Genomic DNA, 18091 nt, shown 5'->3' on the forward strand with positions numbered 1-18091 from the left:
CATAGCTGGGGCAGGGCAGGAACCAGACAGGGCAGGCTTGGAATTGCTTAGCCTGTGGCCAATCTGGGGGGAGAGAGAGAAAGGGAAGGAGGGAGGTGAAGGTCTGAGAATACAGAGAAGTTAGGAAACAGCAGTAACAGTGGCTCACACACTGCAAGGGACCAGACACACAGAAAACACTGCTGTAGGGGAACAGAAGTCTCCTGCAAGAGCTGTGTCCTCATCTGGGAGGGAGACCGAGGATTGTAAGCTCAATGGACCAGCAAATGTATCGCAGTAATGCAGCACTGCCGTCCAATCAGGACAGTTCCTTCCGCCAACGAACAAGCTCAGAGGACAACTTGTACCTGGCGGTGCTGAGGGCCACAGAGGGCAAGAAAGGTACAGCCTGGGGTATGGGGGTACCACGTCTGATGGAGGGGAGAGGGTTAATAGCTGGGGATAGGGAGGATCCAGGTGTGTGCGCCCTATCTCCTGTCTGTATAGGGAGGATTCCAGTGTTTATGGTATTTACTCTGTTAACCCTTTCTCCGCCAGCTCCAGGTAACATGAATACAGCTGGGCACATAATGCTGGGCGTAACTATATACTGTTGTATTAACCCTCGTAATGCTGGGTGATGTAGACGCAGCACCTGTGTGTTCTGTATTCTACGGATGGTGTAATGATTAGTATAACTGTCTCACAGCGCTGAGGTCATGTGTTCTATTCCCACCATGGCCCGAACTGTGTAGAGTTTGTATATTCTCTCTGTGGGTTTCCTCCGGGTACTCTGGTTTACTCCCACATTCCAAAAATATACTGTAGGCTAATTGGCTCTCAACAAAATCAACCCTAGAACGTCTGAATGTCTGTGTGTGCGTGTACATGTGGTAGGGAATATAGATTGTAAGCTCCACTGGGGCAGGGACTGATGTGAATGTTCAACTATTCTTTGTACAGCGCTGCGGAATATGTGTGCGCTATATAATAACTGGTAATAATAGTCTCTGTACAGCGCTGCGGTATGTGTGCGCTATATAATAACTGGTAATAATAGTCTCTGTACAGCGCTGCGGAATATGTGTGCGCTATATAATAACTGGTAATAATATTCCCTGTACAGCGCTGCGGAATATGTGTGCGCTATATAATAACTGGTAATAATATTCTCTGTACTGCGCTGTGGAATATGTGCGCGCTATATAATAACTGGTAATAATAGTCTCTGTACAGCGCTGTGGAATATGTGTGCGCTATATAATAACTGGTAATAATAGTCTCTGTACAGCGCTGCGGAATATGTGTGCACTATATAATAACTGGTAATAATATTCTCTGTACAGCGCTGCGGAATATGTGTGCGCTATATAATAACTGGTAATAATCTCTGTACAGCGCTGCGGAATATGTGTGCGCTATATAATAACTGGTAATATTCTCTGTACAGTGCTGCGGAATATGTGTGCGCTATATAATAGTGGGTAATAATATTCTCTGTACAGCGCTGCGGAATATGTGTGCGCTATATAATATAACTGGTAATAATATTCTCTGTACAGCGCTGTGGAATATGTGTGCGCTATATAAATACCGGTAATAATATTCTCTGTACAGCGCTGCAGGATATGTGTGCGCTATATAATATAACTGGTAATAATATTCTCTGTACAGCGCTGTGGAATATGTGTGCGCTATATAAATAACCGGTAATAATATTCTCTGTACAGCGCTGCGGAATATGTGTGCGCTATATAATATAACTGGTAATAATATTCTCTGTACAGCACTGTGGAATATGTGTGCGCTATATAAATAACCGGTAATAATATTCTCTGTACAGCGCTGCAGAATATGTGTGCGCTATATAATAACTGGTAATAATATTCTCTGTACAGCGCTGTGGAATATGTGTGCGCTATATAGTAACTGGTAATAATAGTCTCTGTACAGCGCTGCGGAATATGTGTGCGCTATATAATAACTGGTAATAATATTCTCTGTACAGCGCTGCGGAATATGTGTGCACTATATAATAACTGGTAATAATAATCTCTGTACAGCGCTGCAGAATATGTGTGCGCTATATAATAACTGGTAATAATAATCTCTACAGCGCTGTGGAATATGTGTGCGCTATATAAATAACTGGCAATAATAGTCTCTGTACAGTGCTGCGGAATATGTGTGCGCTATATAATAGTGGGTAATAATATTCTCTGTACAGCGCTGCGGAATATGTGTGCGCTATATAAATAACTGGTAATAATAGTCTCTGTACAGCGCTGTAGAATATGTGTGCGCTATATAATAACTGGTAATAATATTTTCTGTACAGCGCTGTGGAATATGTGTGCGCTATATAATAACTGGTAATAATAATCTCTGTACAGCGCTGCGGAATATGTGTGTGCTATATAAATAACTAGTAATAATATAATCTGTACAGCGCTGCGGAATATGTGTGCGCTATATAATAACTGGTAATAGTCACTGTACAGCGCAACAGAATATGTGTGCGCTATATAATAACTGGTAATAGTCACTGTACAGCGCTGTGGAATATGTGTGCGCTATATAATAACTTGCAATAATATTCTCTGTACAGCGCTGTGGAATATGTGTGCGCTATATAATAACTGGTAATATTCTCTGTACAGCGCTGCGGAATATGTGTGCGCTATATAATAACTGGTAATAATAGTCTCTGTACAGCGCTGCGGAATATGTGTGCGCTATATAATAACCGGTAATAATAATCTCTGTACAGCGCTGCGGAATATGTGTGCGCTATATAATAACTGGTAATAGTCACTGTACAGCGCTGTGGAATATGTGTGCGCTATATAATAACTTGCAATAATATTCTCTGTACAGCGCTGTGGAATATGTGTGCGCTATATAATAACTGGTAATATTCTCTGTACAGCGCTGCGGAATATGTGTGCGCTATATAATAACTGGTAATAATAGTCTCTGTACAGCGCTGCGGAATATGTGTGCGCTATATAATTACTGGTAATAATATTCTCTGTACAGCGCTGCGGAATATGTGTGCGCTATATAAATAACTGGTAATAATAGTCTCTGTACAGCGCTGTGGAATATGTGTGCACTATATAATAACTGGTAATAGTAGTCTCTGTACAGCGCTGTGGAATATGTGTGCGCTATATAAATAACTGGTAATAATATTCTCTGTACAGCGCTGCAGAATATGTGTGCGCTATATAAATAACTGGTAATAATAATCTCTGTACATATATATTAGCATTACAGGCTATAGAATAAGTCACCACTGTACACCAGCCACAGACTTATCACATAGAGAATATCGGCCTGTTCAGAGTCCGCTCTGTTGGGACTACAGCTGAAGGACTATATACCTGGTTATTGGAATGACATTATGCAGTAAACGTTTCCTCTGGGTGCCGCGTTCCCCCTGTTGGGACATGTTGTATGAATGGCTGTAATGAGGAGTGCACGCTTTCCTGTCAGGGCAATATAATATAAATGTGTCTGTTTATATAAATGTATCATTGGAGCAGCCTGTAGGGAGGAGGGAGCACTCTATCATTGGCTGTATTGTGCTCAACCTGTTCTCTCTCTCTTCCAGATGAAAGGGATCGGGTACAAAAGAAAACTTTTACCAAATGGGTGAACAAGCATCTTATAAAGGTAAGACTATGAGCCCTGCTTTCATTGTACTCCTCCCACTACCTGCAGTGTACTCCTCCCACTACCTGCTGTGGACTCCTCCCACTACCTGCTGTGGACTCCTCCCACTACCAGCAGTGTACTCATCCCACTACTTGCAGTTTCCTCCTCCCACTACCTGCAGTCACATGACTACACCCGGTACACCTCACACTGCCTGCAGTCACATGACTACATCCGGTACACCTCACACTGCCTGCAGTCAAATTATTACACCTGGTACACCTCACACTGCCTGCAGTCACATTACTACACCCGTTACACCTCACACTGCCTGCAGTCACATTACTACACCAGTACACCTCACACTGCCTGCAGTCACATGACTACACCGGTACACCTCACACTGCCTGCAGTCACATGACTACATCCGGTACACCTCACACTGCCTGCAGTCAAATTATTACACCTGGTACACCTCACACTGCCTGCAGTCACATTACTACACCCGTTACACCTCACACTGCCTGCAGTCACATTACTACACCAGTACACCTCACACTGCCTGCAGTCAAATTATTACACCTGGTACACCTCACACTGCCTGCAGTCACATTACTACACCCGTTACACCTCACACTGCCTGCAGTCACATTACTACACCAGTACACCTCACACTGCCTGCAGTCACATGACTACACCGGTACACCTCACACTGCCTGCAGTCACATGACTACACCGGTACACCTCACACTGCCTGCAGTCACATGACTACATTGGTACACCTCACACTGCCTGCAGTCACATCTCTACACCGGTACACCTCACACTGCCTGCAGTCACATGACTACATCGGTACACCTCACACTGCCTGCAGTCACATGACTACACCCGGTACACCTCACACTGCATGCAGTCACATGACTACACCCGGTATACCTCACACTGCCTGCAGTCACATGACTACATCGGTACACCTCACACTGCCTGCAGTCACATGACTACATCGGTACACCTTACACTGCCTGCAGTCACATGACTACACCCGGTACACCTCACACTGCCTGCAGTCACATGACTACATCGGTACACCTCACACTGCCTGCAGTCACGTGACTACACCCGGTACACCTCACACTGCCTGCAGTCACGTGACTACACCCGGTACACCTCACACTGCCTGCAGTCACATGACTACACCGGTACACCTCACACTGCCTACAGTCACATGACTACACCGGTACACCTCGCACTTCCTGCAGTCACATCTCTACACTGGTACACCTCACACTGCCTGCAGTCACGTGACTACACCCGGTACACCTCACACTGCCTGCAGTCACATGACTACACCGGTACACCTCACACTGCCTACAGTCACATGACTACACCGGTACACCTCACACTGCCTGCAGTCACATGACTACACCGGTACACCTCACACTGCCTGCAGTCACATGACTACACCCATACACCTCACTGCCTGCAGTCACATGACTACACCGGTACACCTCACACTGCCTGCAGTCACATGACTACACCGGTACACCTCACACTGCCTACAGTCACATGACTACACCGGTACACCTCACACTGCCTACAGTCACATGACTACACCGGTACACCTCACACTGCCTGCAGTCACATGACTACACCCATACACCTCACTGCCTGCAGTCACATGACTACACCGGTACACCTCACACTGCCTGCAGTCACATGACTACACCGGTACACCTCACACTGCCTACAGTCACATGACTACACCGGTACACCTCACACTGCCTGCAGTCACACCATACACAGTATTTCTTTATATCCAAATATTGTAAATGGCACTTATCATTACAGAAGCACAGGGAATAACTCAGAGTGCAGTTTTATATACAGTATATATAGCGGGTAACAGGGACAAGAAGATATCGGGACTGCTAAGCTACCACTAGATGTTAAATATTTTGCCCTCCGTTGCTATAGGAACCCGTTACTCTCTTGTACCACAAAGGAAATGGTGTATGTGTCAGCATTTCTCTGCCTGTGGAACGTTCTCTCCGTCACATGGAAATATTTTGGTCTTGTGGCGTATACACCCGGGTTAGGGGGAACTCCTGATTCTCATAAGGGGGGGGGGGGGAAATCTGACACACATCTGGCAGAGTGACGCTGCTGGGCCGTGCCACCTCTTCCCCTGCATCTGGCACTGGTAACTTGCGGGTTTCTCTCCCATTCTCGGAACGTCACCATCTCTCTCATCTGCAGTGCGGGAATCCGCCATCTTCTGCAGTGCAGTCACCATGTTACATCTCGGGGGGCTAAGCCCTAGAGAGGGATAACGGTGTCATTTTAGAAACACAGACAGCTGGTTGGCTGTTACTTTATCTCCTTCCAAAGCCCATTGGTTCCTGCATATATCCCATAGTGGGAGAATCCCCATAGTGTAGGAATGACATTGGAGCTGGAGATAACACCGGTGTGGGGACATAGTCACCCATCCTGGCTGGGTGTTCCCTGGTGTCTCAGCGTGAATCGCTTCCCTCCGTCTGCGCACGGGATTCCTGAGCGTTTTCTCACCAGCGCCAGGTTCCTGCAGGCACAGAAATAGCATGTTCTGGGCTGTAGTGAGCATTGCATTCAGGAAGCCTTGTGGTCTCCGCTTTCCTGCCGCACGAGGGGGTCCCTACTGAGCACGTGCATCACAGATACAGTAAGCTTGGGTTGTTATCCTGAGATACCATGGCAACCGGTGCACCAGGAAATGGGCTGGAGAGCGCACAAGTAATGAGCCATCTTACACTCAGAGACCCTGCTCTAATCTTCCCCGCATTGCACTGAAGGGGTTACTGGACAGGGCTGACTCCCACCCTGAGTACTGACCTTTTGTGTGTCTGGCCTCCCTCCCACAGGCCTGGAGGATGTGAGGAACCTCCCAACAGCTCCCGCGTCTTCTGTTTGGAATCTTCCCCAGACTCTCACAACACTGTTATACAAGCTGCTTCTGTGACTGGACCCAGGCCATCCGTACTAGTTATGTACTAAACCCGGATCATCCGTAATATTTACATATAGGCCTGTATACAGATCATCTGTACTAGTTACATATCGGCCCGGATCATCTGTACTAGTTACATATAAGCCCAGATCATCTGTGGTAGTTATGTACTAAACCTGTATCATCCGTACTAGTTACATATAGACCCGGATCATCCGTACTAATTACATGTCGGCCCGGATCATCAGTACTAGTTACATAGGTACTCTTTACCTAGAAGGGCGCCAGCGATTGGAATCGCGTGCGTCGGGGGTAAAAAATCGCGGTCATCGCGGGTACATAAAAATCTGCTGCCCGCGATGACCGCGATTTTCCCATAGGGAACAATGTTAAAAAGGCTGATTGACCGCGATTTTCATGTAAAATGCCTCAATGCCCGCGATTTGGCCATAGGAATCAATGTTAAATGGGCTACAGAGCCCAAATAGGCACAATTAACCCTTAAATGTCCCCCCAAATTTTTAACGCCACCCCACGATCCACGCCAACCCGAAGCGTGGCGAGCGCAGCGAGCCCGCGAGGGGCGGCGGTACGCGTCCTCCGACCTTTTCATGCCCTACTATCCACGTCGGCGTGGAGTTGAGAATAGAATAGTGTGGCGAGCCACCGAGCCCGAGCCTTCACAGGTAAACGCGTCCCTTCGCGGACTTCACAGGTGTCCGCGTGGCCACGGACACCTGTGAAGCCCGCGAGGGGACGCGTTTACCTGTGAAGGTATCCGCGTCCCCTCGCGGGGCTCGCTGCGCTCGCCACGCTTCGGGCTCGGTGGCTCGCTGCGCTCGCCACACTATTCTATTCTCAACTCCACGCCGACGTGGATAGTAGGGCATGAAAAGGTCGGAGGACGCATACCGCCGCCCCTCGCGGGCTCGCTGCGCTCGCCACGCTTCGGGTTGACGTTGATCGTGGGGTGGCGGTAACAATTGGGGGGGCCATTTCCCAGTCAAGGTTGCCTATTTGGCCTCTGTGGCCCATTTAACATTGTTTCCTATGCCCACATCGGGTCCATTGAGGCATTTAACAGTAAAATCGCGTCGGTCGGGCCATTTAACATTGATTCCTATGGGAAATCGGGTGCATCGCGTCGCGGGCATCGCGGGTACATTTATGGCCGGCCGCGACCGACGCGATTTCCATGTTTAACATGGGTTTCAATGGGAAATCGCGGGCATCGCGTCGGTCGCGTCGCGGCCAGACATAAATGTACCCGCGATCACCACGACGGGCGCCCTTCTAGGTAAAGAGTACCGTTACATATAAGCCCAGATCATCTGTACTAGTTACATATAGACCCGGATCATCAATACTAGTTACATATAGGCCCGGATCATCTGTACTAGTTACATATCAGCCTGGATCATCAGTACTAGTTACATATAGGCCTGGATCATCCGTACTAGTTACATATCGGCCTGGATCATCTGTAGTAGTTACACATAGGCCCGGATCATCAGTACTAGTTACATATAGGCCCGGATCATCCGTACTAGTTACATATCGGCCCGGATCATCAGTACTAGTTACATATAGACCCGGATCATCTGTAGTAGTTACACATAGGCCCGGATCATCCGTACTAGTTACATATAGACCCGAATCATCAATACTAGTTACATATAGGCCCGGATCATCTGTACTAGTTACATATAAGCCCAGATCATCTGTGGTAGTTATGTACTAAACCTGTATCATCCGTACTAGATACATATAGACCCGGATCATCCGTACTAGTTACATATAGACCCGGATCATCTGTACTAATTACATGTCGGCCCGGATCATCTGTAGTAGTTACACATAGGCCCGGATCATCCGTACTAGTTACATATAGACCCGGATCATCAATACTAGTTACATATAGGCCCGGATCATCTGTACAAGTTAGATATCAGCCCGGATCATCAGTACTAGTTACATATCGGCCTGGATCATAAGTACTAGTTACATATAGGCGAGGATCATCTGTACTAGTTACAAATAAGCCCAGATCATCTGTGGTAGTTATGTACTAAACCTGGATCATCTGTACTAGTTACATATAGACCCAGATCATCTGTACTAATTACATATCGGCCCGGATCATCAGTACTAGTGACATATAGGCCCAGATCATCCGTACTAGTTACATATAGGCCCGGATCATCCGTACTAGTTACATATAGACCCGGATCATCAATACTAGTTACATATAGGCCCGGATCATCTGTACTAGTTACATATCGGCCCGGATCATCAGTACTAGTTACATAGAGGCCCAGATCATCTGTACTAGTTACATATAGGCCTGGATCATAAGTACTAGTTACATATTGGCCTGGATCATAAGTACTAGTTACATATAGACCCGGATCATCAGTACTAGTTACATATCGGCCCGGATCATAAGTACTAGTTACATATAGACGCGGATCATCTGTACTAGTTACATATAGGCCCGGATCATCCGTACTAGTTACATATAGGCCCGGATCATCTGTACTAGTTACATATCGGCCTGGATCATCAGTACTAGTTACAAATATGCCCGGATCATCTGTACTAGTTACATATAGGCCCGGATCATCTGTACTAGTTACATATAGACCCGGATCATCAGTACTAGTTACATATAGGCCCGGATCATCTGTACTAGTTACATATAGGCCCGGATCACCTGTGCTGGATATGTACTAGGCCCGGATCACCTGTGCTGGATATGTACTAGGCCCGGTCACCTGTGCTAGATATGTACTAGGCCCGGATCACCTGTGCTGGATATGTACTAGGCCCGGATCACCTGTGCTGGATATGTACTAGGCCCGGATCACCTGTGCTGGATATGTACTAGGCCCGGATCACCTGTGCTGGATATGTACTAGGCCCGGATCACCTGTGCTGGATATGTACTAGGCCCGGATCACCTGTGCTGGATATGTACTAGGCCAGGATCATCTGTGCTGGATATGTACTAGGCCCGGATCACCTGTTCTGGATATGTACTAGGCCCGGATCACCTGTGCTGTATATGTACTAGGCCCAGATCACCTGTGCTAGATATGTTCTAGGCCCAGATCACCTGTGCTAGATATGTACTAGGCCCGGATCACCTGTGCTGGATATGTACTAGGCCCGGATCATCTGTGCTGGATATGTACTAGGCCCGGATCACCTGTGCTGGATATGTACTAGGCCCGGATCACCTGTGCTGGATATGTACTAGGCCCGGATCACCTGTGCTGGATATGTACTAGGCCCGGATCACCTGTGCTGGATATGTACTAGGCCCGGATCACCTGTGCTGGATATGTACTAGGCCCGGATCACCTGTGCTGGATATGTACTAGGCCCGGATCACCTGTGCTGGATATGTACTAGGCCCGGATCACCTGTGCTGGATATGTACTAGGCCCGGATCACCTGTGCTGGATATGTACTAGGCCCGGATCACCTGTGCTGGATATGTACTAGGCCCGGATCACCTGTGCTGTATATGTACTAGGCCCAGATCACCTGTGCTAGATATGTTCTAGGCCCAGATCACCTGTGCTAGATATGTACTAGGCCCGGATCACCTGTGCTAGATATGTACTAGGCCCGGATCACCTGTGCTGGATATGTACTAGGCCCGGTCACCTGTGCTAGATATGTACTAGGCCCGGATCACCTGTGCTGGATATGTACTAGGCCCGGATCACCTGTGCTAGATATGTACTAGGCCCGGATCACCTGTGTTGGATATGTACTAGGCCCGGATCACCTGTGCTGGATATGTACTAGGCCCGGATCACCTGTGCTGGATATGTACTAGGCCCGGATCACCTGTGCTGGATATGTACTAGGCCCGGATCACCTGTGCTGGATATGTACTAGGCCCGGATCACCTGTGCTGTATATGTACTAGGCCCGGATCACCTGTGCTGGATATGTACTAGGCCCGGATCACCTGTGCTGGATATGTACTAGGCCCGGATCACCTGTGCTGGATATGTACTAGGCCCGGATCACCTGTGCTGGATATGTACTAGGCCCAGATCACCTGTGCTGGATATGTACTAGGCCCGGATCACCTGTGCTGGATATGTACTAGGCCCGGATCACCTGTGCTGGATATGTACTAGGCCCGGATCACCTGTGCTAGATATGTACTAGGCCCGGATCACCTGTGCTGGATATGTACTAGGCCCGGATCACCTGTGCTGGATATGTACTAGGCCCAGATCACCTGTGCTAGATATGTACTAGGCCCGGATCACCTGTGCTGGATATGTACTAGGCCCGGATCACCTGTGCTGGATATGTACTAGGCCCAGATCATGTACCTGACCTAGAATATCTCCAGTAGTTCCATAACCAGAGCTGATACTACGCCGCACCCAGGACCCCGTAGAACCAGTCATGTGTGCAGGACAGAACCGTGTACCTCTAGTCCTAACTAGCTCCATCCAGCCCTGAGCACTGGTCCTATACCGGCCGCAGAGTGAGGGAGCCTCCGCAGCATGCCAGCTTTCTGTCACTGTTGTGCAGAGCCCCTGGGCATGGCTGCAGCTAATGTCTTAGGACACAGAGTCCTTCCTGATACAAGGAGCCCATTCATTGCAGTGATAAAAGGGTCTCCGTGCGTGCGATGTGTTACTGCTACACATCTCACTGTGGTGTCAGGAGTGGCTGAGGAAAGGATCCGCTCAGACTACATTACTCATACACACACACACACATATATATATATCTATATATACACACACACAGGCAGTGACTGACAGACTTGTACTCTAGGTGTATACCCAGGGGAGGGGTGATGCTCCTGTCCCCAATGTACGTGAGGGTCCATTACGGCGATGGCCTTAAACCATTGGAGCTGGTTGTGCTGATTGTACCTGGAGGGGGGGGGGGGGGGATACTTTTTGTCACAGGTGCGGTGGAATATCAGGTAACACTGAAGTTTTGCACCTTAATGGTCTTCAGTAAAACCGCAATGAGTAACCAGTGACCTCGGGATTGGGACACAGGATCATGGAGGGGATGGTTTCCACCATAAAGATTGGAATTTTTATGACTGTTCATAGCAAGGACATTATTCATTAATTGTTTATGGCTCCTGTGATTGGTGAGGATTCCTCTGCGTGGTCACAGGGCTAGTTATCCTGGCCGAGCAGGCGGCTCCTGTGATTGGTGAGGATTCCTCTGCGTGGTCACAGGGCTAGTTATCCCGGCCACGCAGGCGGCTCCTGTGATTGGTGAGGATTCCTCTGCGTGGTCACAGGGCTAGTTATCCTGGCCACGCAGGCGGCTCCTGTGATTGGTGAGGATTCCTCCGCATGGTCACAGGGCTAGTTATCCTGGCCGAGCAGGCGGCTCCTGTGATTGGTGAGGATTCCGCTGCGTGGTCACAGGGCTAGTTATCCTGGCCACGCAGGGGGCTCCTGTGATTGGTGAAGATTCCTCTGCGTGGTCACAGAGCTAGTTATCCCGGCCACGCAGGCGGCTCCTGTGATTGGTGAGGATTCCGCTGCGTGGTCACAGGGGTAGTTATCCTGGCCACGCAGGGGGCTCCTGTGATTGGTGAGGATTCCTCTGCGTGGTCACAGGGCTAGTTATCCTGGCCACGCAGGGGGCTCCTGTGATTGGTGAGGATTCCTCTGCGTGGTCACAGAGCTAGTTATCCTGGCCACGCAGGCGGCTCATGTGATTGGTGAGGATTCCTCTGCGTGGTCACAGGGCTAGTTATCCCGGCCACGCAGGCGGCTCCTGTGATTGGTGAAGATTCCTCTGCGTGGTCACAGAGCTAGTTATCCCGGCCACGCAGGCGGCTCCTGTGATTGGTGAGGATTCCGCTGCGTGGTCACAGGGCTAGTTATCCTGGCCACGCAGGCGGCTCCTGTGATTGGTGAGGATTCCGCTGCGTGGTCACAGGGCTAGTTATCCCGGCCACGTAGGCGGCTCCTGTGATTGGTGAGGATTCCGCTGCGTGGTCTCAGAGCTAGTTATCCCGGCCACGCAGGCGGCTCCTGTGATTGGTGAGGATTCCGCTGCGTGGTCTCAGAGCTAGTTATCCCGGCCACGCAGGCGGCTCCTGTGATTGGTGAGGATTCCGCTGCGTGGTCTCAGAGCTAGTTATCCCGGCCACGCAGGCGGCTCCTCTCCCTCACCCCATCTCTCTCCCTGACACTTCTTTCTTCCTCTCCCTCCAATTATCTTTTTCCTATGTCCCCCATCTCATTCTCTCTCCCCCATCTCTCCTGCCACATCTCTCCCTCTCTCCCCCATCTCTCTCCCTCACTCCCCCATCTCTCCTGCCACATCTCCCCCATCTCTCTCCCTCTCTCCCCCATCTCTCTCCCTCACTCCCCCATCTCTCTCCCTCACTCCCCCATCTCTCCTGCCACATCTCCGCCATCTCTCTCCCTCTCTCCCCCATCTCTCTCCCTCATTCCCCCATCTCTCTCCCTCCCCCATCTCTCTCCCTCACCTCTCTCCCTCCCCCATCTCTCTCTGTTACCCTTCTATTTTCTCACATGTTTCTCCTTTTCCTCTCTCTCTCTGTGTCGCTCTCCTCCTGACGCCTACTTCCCTCTCCTGCGGCTGCTCAGCACTGGAGATCAGAGGTAGGTACCGGGCACCTATGGCTGTCACCCTGCTCTCACCCTGTACTGATCACTGCACATGGCTGGATCTGGCGTGCGTGTGACATAATGATTGCAGCATGGCTTGCATTGTATATCCTAATAATGGCCGTAGGGGTAATAGGGAGGGTCTGGGGAACTCTATGGGAATCCGGCACATAGGTCAACAGTGGACACCAAAAAATTGACATGCAAAAGGTGGACATTGACAAAATGTCGACATAAAAACAGTTGACACATGAAAAGGTTGACATAAGTTTTTCATGCGCATCGAAACAACATGCCCGGAACGTAGCAGGCGAGGTGAGCCACGGGAAGATATGCGCTACACTAACTGGGGGGCAGGTGTCGACATTGTCCTGGAAAAAAACTGTCAACCTTTTTCATGTCGGCCTGTTGTCAAAGTCAACCTTCTGCATGTTGACTTTTGTCAGTATCGATTCTTATGTGTGTCAACATTTTGGTGTTGGCCTATTGGCTGTAGACCTTTCTCTCCACACCCTCTGCGCCTGCTGCTGATGGCTGAGACGGTCTTGCACTCAGGGTTCTATCAGACGCTGGTGGAAGTTCTAGGCTGGGGACATATAATGATATACTGTCCACAATGGCGGATCCGTGGGATACGGTCGTATTGTCGACACCACTTAGGTCGACACCGTTGGGTCGACAGGTGGGGAGGTCAACAAGTGTCTAGGTCGATATGGGTGAAGGTCGACAGGTGGCAAGGTCGACATGGGACAAGGTTGACATGGGGCTAGGTTGACAGGTCGGAAAGTCGACATTTTTTTTTTACTGTTTTTTTGAGCCGACATGTGCCGACAGGCGGTATTTCATGCCCTACCATCCAATAGGGTGTGGTGGGAGAATAAAATAAGGTGCCGAGTGCAGCGAGCGATGCGAGGGGCTGCGGTTGACTTCCAACTGTGTCAATGTCGACTGTGTCAACATTCGGGTCGAAAACCAGTAAAAAAAACATGTCGACCTTCCGACCGAACCCATGTCGACCTTGTCCCATGTTGACCTTGTCACATGTCGACCTTGTCCCCTGTCCACCTTGACACCTGTCGACCTTCCCACCTGTCAACCCAACGGTGTCGACTTAATGACGTTCGACCTAAGTGTGGTCGATAAAACGATCCACACCCGGATCCGTCTCCCTCCTGTATACAGTAATGAGCGGCTATATACATGTGTATCTGTTGCATGCTAGTGTCATTACTTTGGCGTGGTCACTTCCTCATTTCCCCGGCTGACACCAGGAATAGCCCCATCCCGCATTCCCCATACACAATGCCGCTGCCGGCTCCCTGTGTGCCCCGGGGAGGTGCCTGAATTATGCAGCATGGAATTATTGTACAGGTTATATTTGTTGTACCATCACAGCGGCCGCAGGAGGCAGCGGATCATCTCCCAGCGAGGGCTTTGTTTGCTAACAAGGAGTCAGCTCATTAATGGCTGAATGCTACAACCCTGATACACCCTGCATGTCACACATGGCGGATTCATACCTCATATAGAGCTGTTCTCTCCGCCTCCCCGCCTGCGTCATGCAGATGAAGCGCACTTCATTGCAACACTCCATTAGCCTGACTCACCAGTCATTAGCTGGGACATGTCCTGTACATGGGGAAAGTGGATGATACCAGCCCCACCTTCACTTCTCTGCTCAGCAGTCAGTGAGGAGCACAGGGGTTGGCATGGGCGCTGTATGCCCAGAGACAGTGCTGGGCATAGGCCATGTAGATGAATGACTAGGGCACCATTGCTGCAGGGAAGGTGTGGCCCGGGAGGCACAGTGTCTAGACCCCACATTGCTTAAGGGGCACCAACTTCAACCTTGCCTAGGGCACCAGACTGACCAAGGCCGGCTCTGTATGATGTACCCCAGGCTGGAGGATGTGGGGTCCTTACATGTCCTTATAGGGGGCCAGCATCATATCTTCCATACATACTGTTTATTTGGGCTGGGGAGAATCCTGACTACATTGGGCCCTTTATATAGATTTTCCTGCAAGTCTCCAGTAATCTCACACATGGGGGCACCAGTGCCAGGAAAATGTCTGCTCCCAGCCAAGACTTCAGGGGCTGCCCAGGGGACGTGTGACTGTACCGGTGGCTGGGGACATCCCCCTGTGATTACTGGCTGCAGACGGATGGTGTAAGGAGAGCCCCAGGTATTCTGCTAGTGAGGCAGGAGGGTGCCAGACTCCTTATCGCGTCCATCTCTGCAGCATACACACAGGAGCGCTGACACTGATGGATTGTGCTGGGCGAGGTGACTGCCACATTCCTGATGATAGGTTAAACTTTGTTCCACAATCAGAGAGTGGCTGTGCCAAGTCCTCCACCCGCTGCCCAGCCGTAACCCCCTCACTGCAGTCAGTACAGCGCAGCCTCCCCTGCTGCGCCAAACCTCTGGGGTCCTCTGTAATATACATATAATACATTGTTACCCCACGCTGATGAGATGTCTCCAGTATTGATGTGTGTGTATATATATTATTTCATTATCCCAATTAGAGCTGGTTAGAATGTTGTCTCTGGGTAATCTAGAACACATATTATACTGTACGTGTCTCCGTGGTATGCATTAATCCACGCCTCTTCTGTCTCCAGGCTCAGCGCCACGTGAACGATCTCTATGAAGACCTCCGAGATGGACACAACCTCATCTCCCTCCTGGAAGTACTATCGGGAGAGACGCTGGTGAGTGGCCCCCGGGCCTGATAGAGTAACTCCGGAACGCAGCTTCGGCACTCCTGGGGTTTCTCGTATTAAACCTCTACTAATGTCTCACACCCCTCATTCTCCATCCTGACACACGGACGCGTCACAGGACCTCAGGGAATGCCAGGGCAGTCACCCAGGGTGATAATGGTGGTAGTGTACACATGAGACGTCGCAGAATTGTACGCACAGGATAATCCAGTACATTGGCCATTGACCTGTGTCAGTCCCGCTAGCACACAGCCTACGCTGCCATGTGTACAGCAGCACTATGTCTCCTGCCTATTGTAACATGTTCATTCAGCCACCATGTATGATTGTAAGTGCCCCTGGCACAGTATGTTAATTAGGGGGAGGAGACTGACTCGGTCCTTCTAGTAGTGTAAGAATAAGTTATGAAAGTTTGGTCAGTAAATGTAATAATAGGCTAATTTAGGTAGCGGTGCCGTGCTGCAGAACATCCCGCAGTGTTCCCCTGCGCACCTATCCACCTATACTGGTAGATGCAACGCTAGCGTCCTTCTGCGCAGGGTTGCGAGGTTAGCCTGGTGACGTTGGCAGCGACGTGGGGCATAGAGGGTCAGCAGATAATTAATTTGCCTCCTAAATGTACAAACCAAAAAATCCAGAATTCACCTCCACCCTTGGAAGTCCCTGTGGCCGGTTCTGGTGGTGCACTTCCTGCCACCCTAGATGCCCCCTTCCATTCCTGATTCCTGCAGCTTTATCTGTGGCTTACATGAGTACTGAGAGTACCACGAGGCATTATTACACGTGGACCATTATTGTCTGCAATGTCGTTTAAAAAACGAAGGGAAGGGTGCATCGGAAAGCCCTTACCTGAGGAAACAGCAGACGCTATGGGCCTCATTCAGACCTGATCACTGGACAAATTTGTTCTCAAAATGGGCAAAACCAAGCTGGTTTCCATCGTTTGCGCCTTGTACATGACGTATATTGATGGCAGGAGGCAGAGGATGTATGGGTAATATACGGCGCTGTGGATATGCCCGTATGACACAGAGTAGGCGTATTTCAGAGTTAAGCTGTTGACGCCTGGTTATACCCGGGGCCCTTGCTGCGCACGGACTGATAACAGGAGAAGGAACGCTGCCCGCTGGGATTCACAATTCACGTCAGAAGTTAAAGGAAAATAACAGGAAATGTTGTCCATGTAGTCAGGAATTTGGGCTGAGCCCTAACCACCCAGGGTGTTCTGCTGCTTTAGGTAGTGATTCCTTCTAGTGGACAGAGGAGACTGTAGTGACAGACAGCCACGTGACTTAACCCCTCCATACATTACCAGCATCCTCTCTTTAACCTATTAACATTTCTGCTCCGATAAACCTGGCCTTTCTCTTTCCCCTTTATTTTCTCCCGTTTGCCGGACTCTGCCCTGACCTTTGCCCTGTGCCCTTGCCCCCATCTTGCACTGCTCTTGCTGGGTAGCCGAGGGAACGGGACGTTATCAGGAACTTGCGGTTGGTGAGTGCCAGAGGGCCCCATGTTTGCACCACGCATGTTCTCTCCGTCGCATGCTGCTCTGCCGCTGGCTGAGCCCCGGTATGGTGTCACCCTGGTGGGTATCCCACGTACAGAAGGAGAGCGATCCGGATACATTGTTATATCACTACATACTTGTATATATAATATCTCCTGGCCACGTGACATCATTATATCACTACATACCTGTATATATAATATCTCCTGGCCACGTGACATCATTATATCACTACATACCTGTATATATAATATCTCCTGGCCACGTGACATCATTATATCACTACATACCTGTATATATAATATCTCCTGGCCACGTGACATCATTATATCACTACATACCTGTATATATAATATCTCCTGGCCACGTGACATCATTATATCACTACATACTTGTATATATAATATCTCCTGGCCACGTGACATCATTATATCACTACATACCTGTATATATAATATCTCCTGGCCACGTGACATCATTATATCACTACATACCTGTATATATAATATCTCATGGCCACTTGACATCATTATATCACTACATACCTGTATATATAATATCTCATGGCCACGTGACATC

General features: G+C 49.4%; 1 protein-coding gene across 24 annotated transcripts in view; it reads left to right on the forward strand.

The window, feature by feature from the left end:
- PLEC (plectin) overlaps nucleotides 1-18091 on the forward strand; it is a 288841-nt gene that overhangs the window by 185493 nt on the left and 85257 nt on the right. For 8 of the 24 annotated variants that reach the window (XM_083144997.1, XM_083144996.1, XM_083145008.1 and 5 more), the window contains 4 exons: nucleotides 3596-3657; nucleotides 13252-13266; nucleotides 15901-15990; nucleotides 17461-17496. In XM_083144997.1, coding sequence (XP_083001123.1) covers nucleotides 3596-3657; nucleotides 13252-13266; nucleotides 15901-15990; nucleotides 17461-17496 — 203 coding nt within the window. Of the gene's footprint in view, nucleotides 1-67; nucleotides 382-3595; nucleotides 3658-13251; nucleotides 13267-15900; nucleotides 15991-17460; nucleotides 17497-18091 lie in introns of those variants that run through there. The other 16 variants (XM_083144998.1, XM_083145011.1, XM_083145014.1 and 13 more) reach the window with 6 other exon arrangements.

This window comes from Crinia signifera, chromosome 5 (genome assembly GCF_055691185.1).
Source record: "Crinia signifera chromosome 5, ASM5569118v1, whole genome shotgun sequence".
Classification (NCBI taxonomy): domain Eukaryota; kingdom Metazoa; phylum Chordata; class Amphibia; order Anura; family Myobatrachidae; genus Crinia; species Crinia signifera.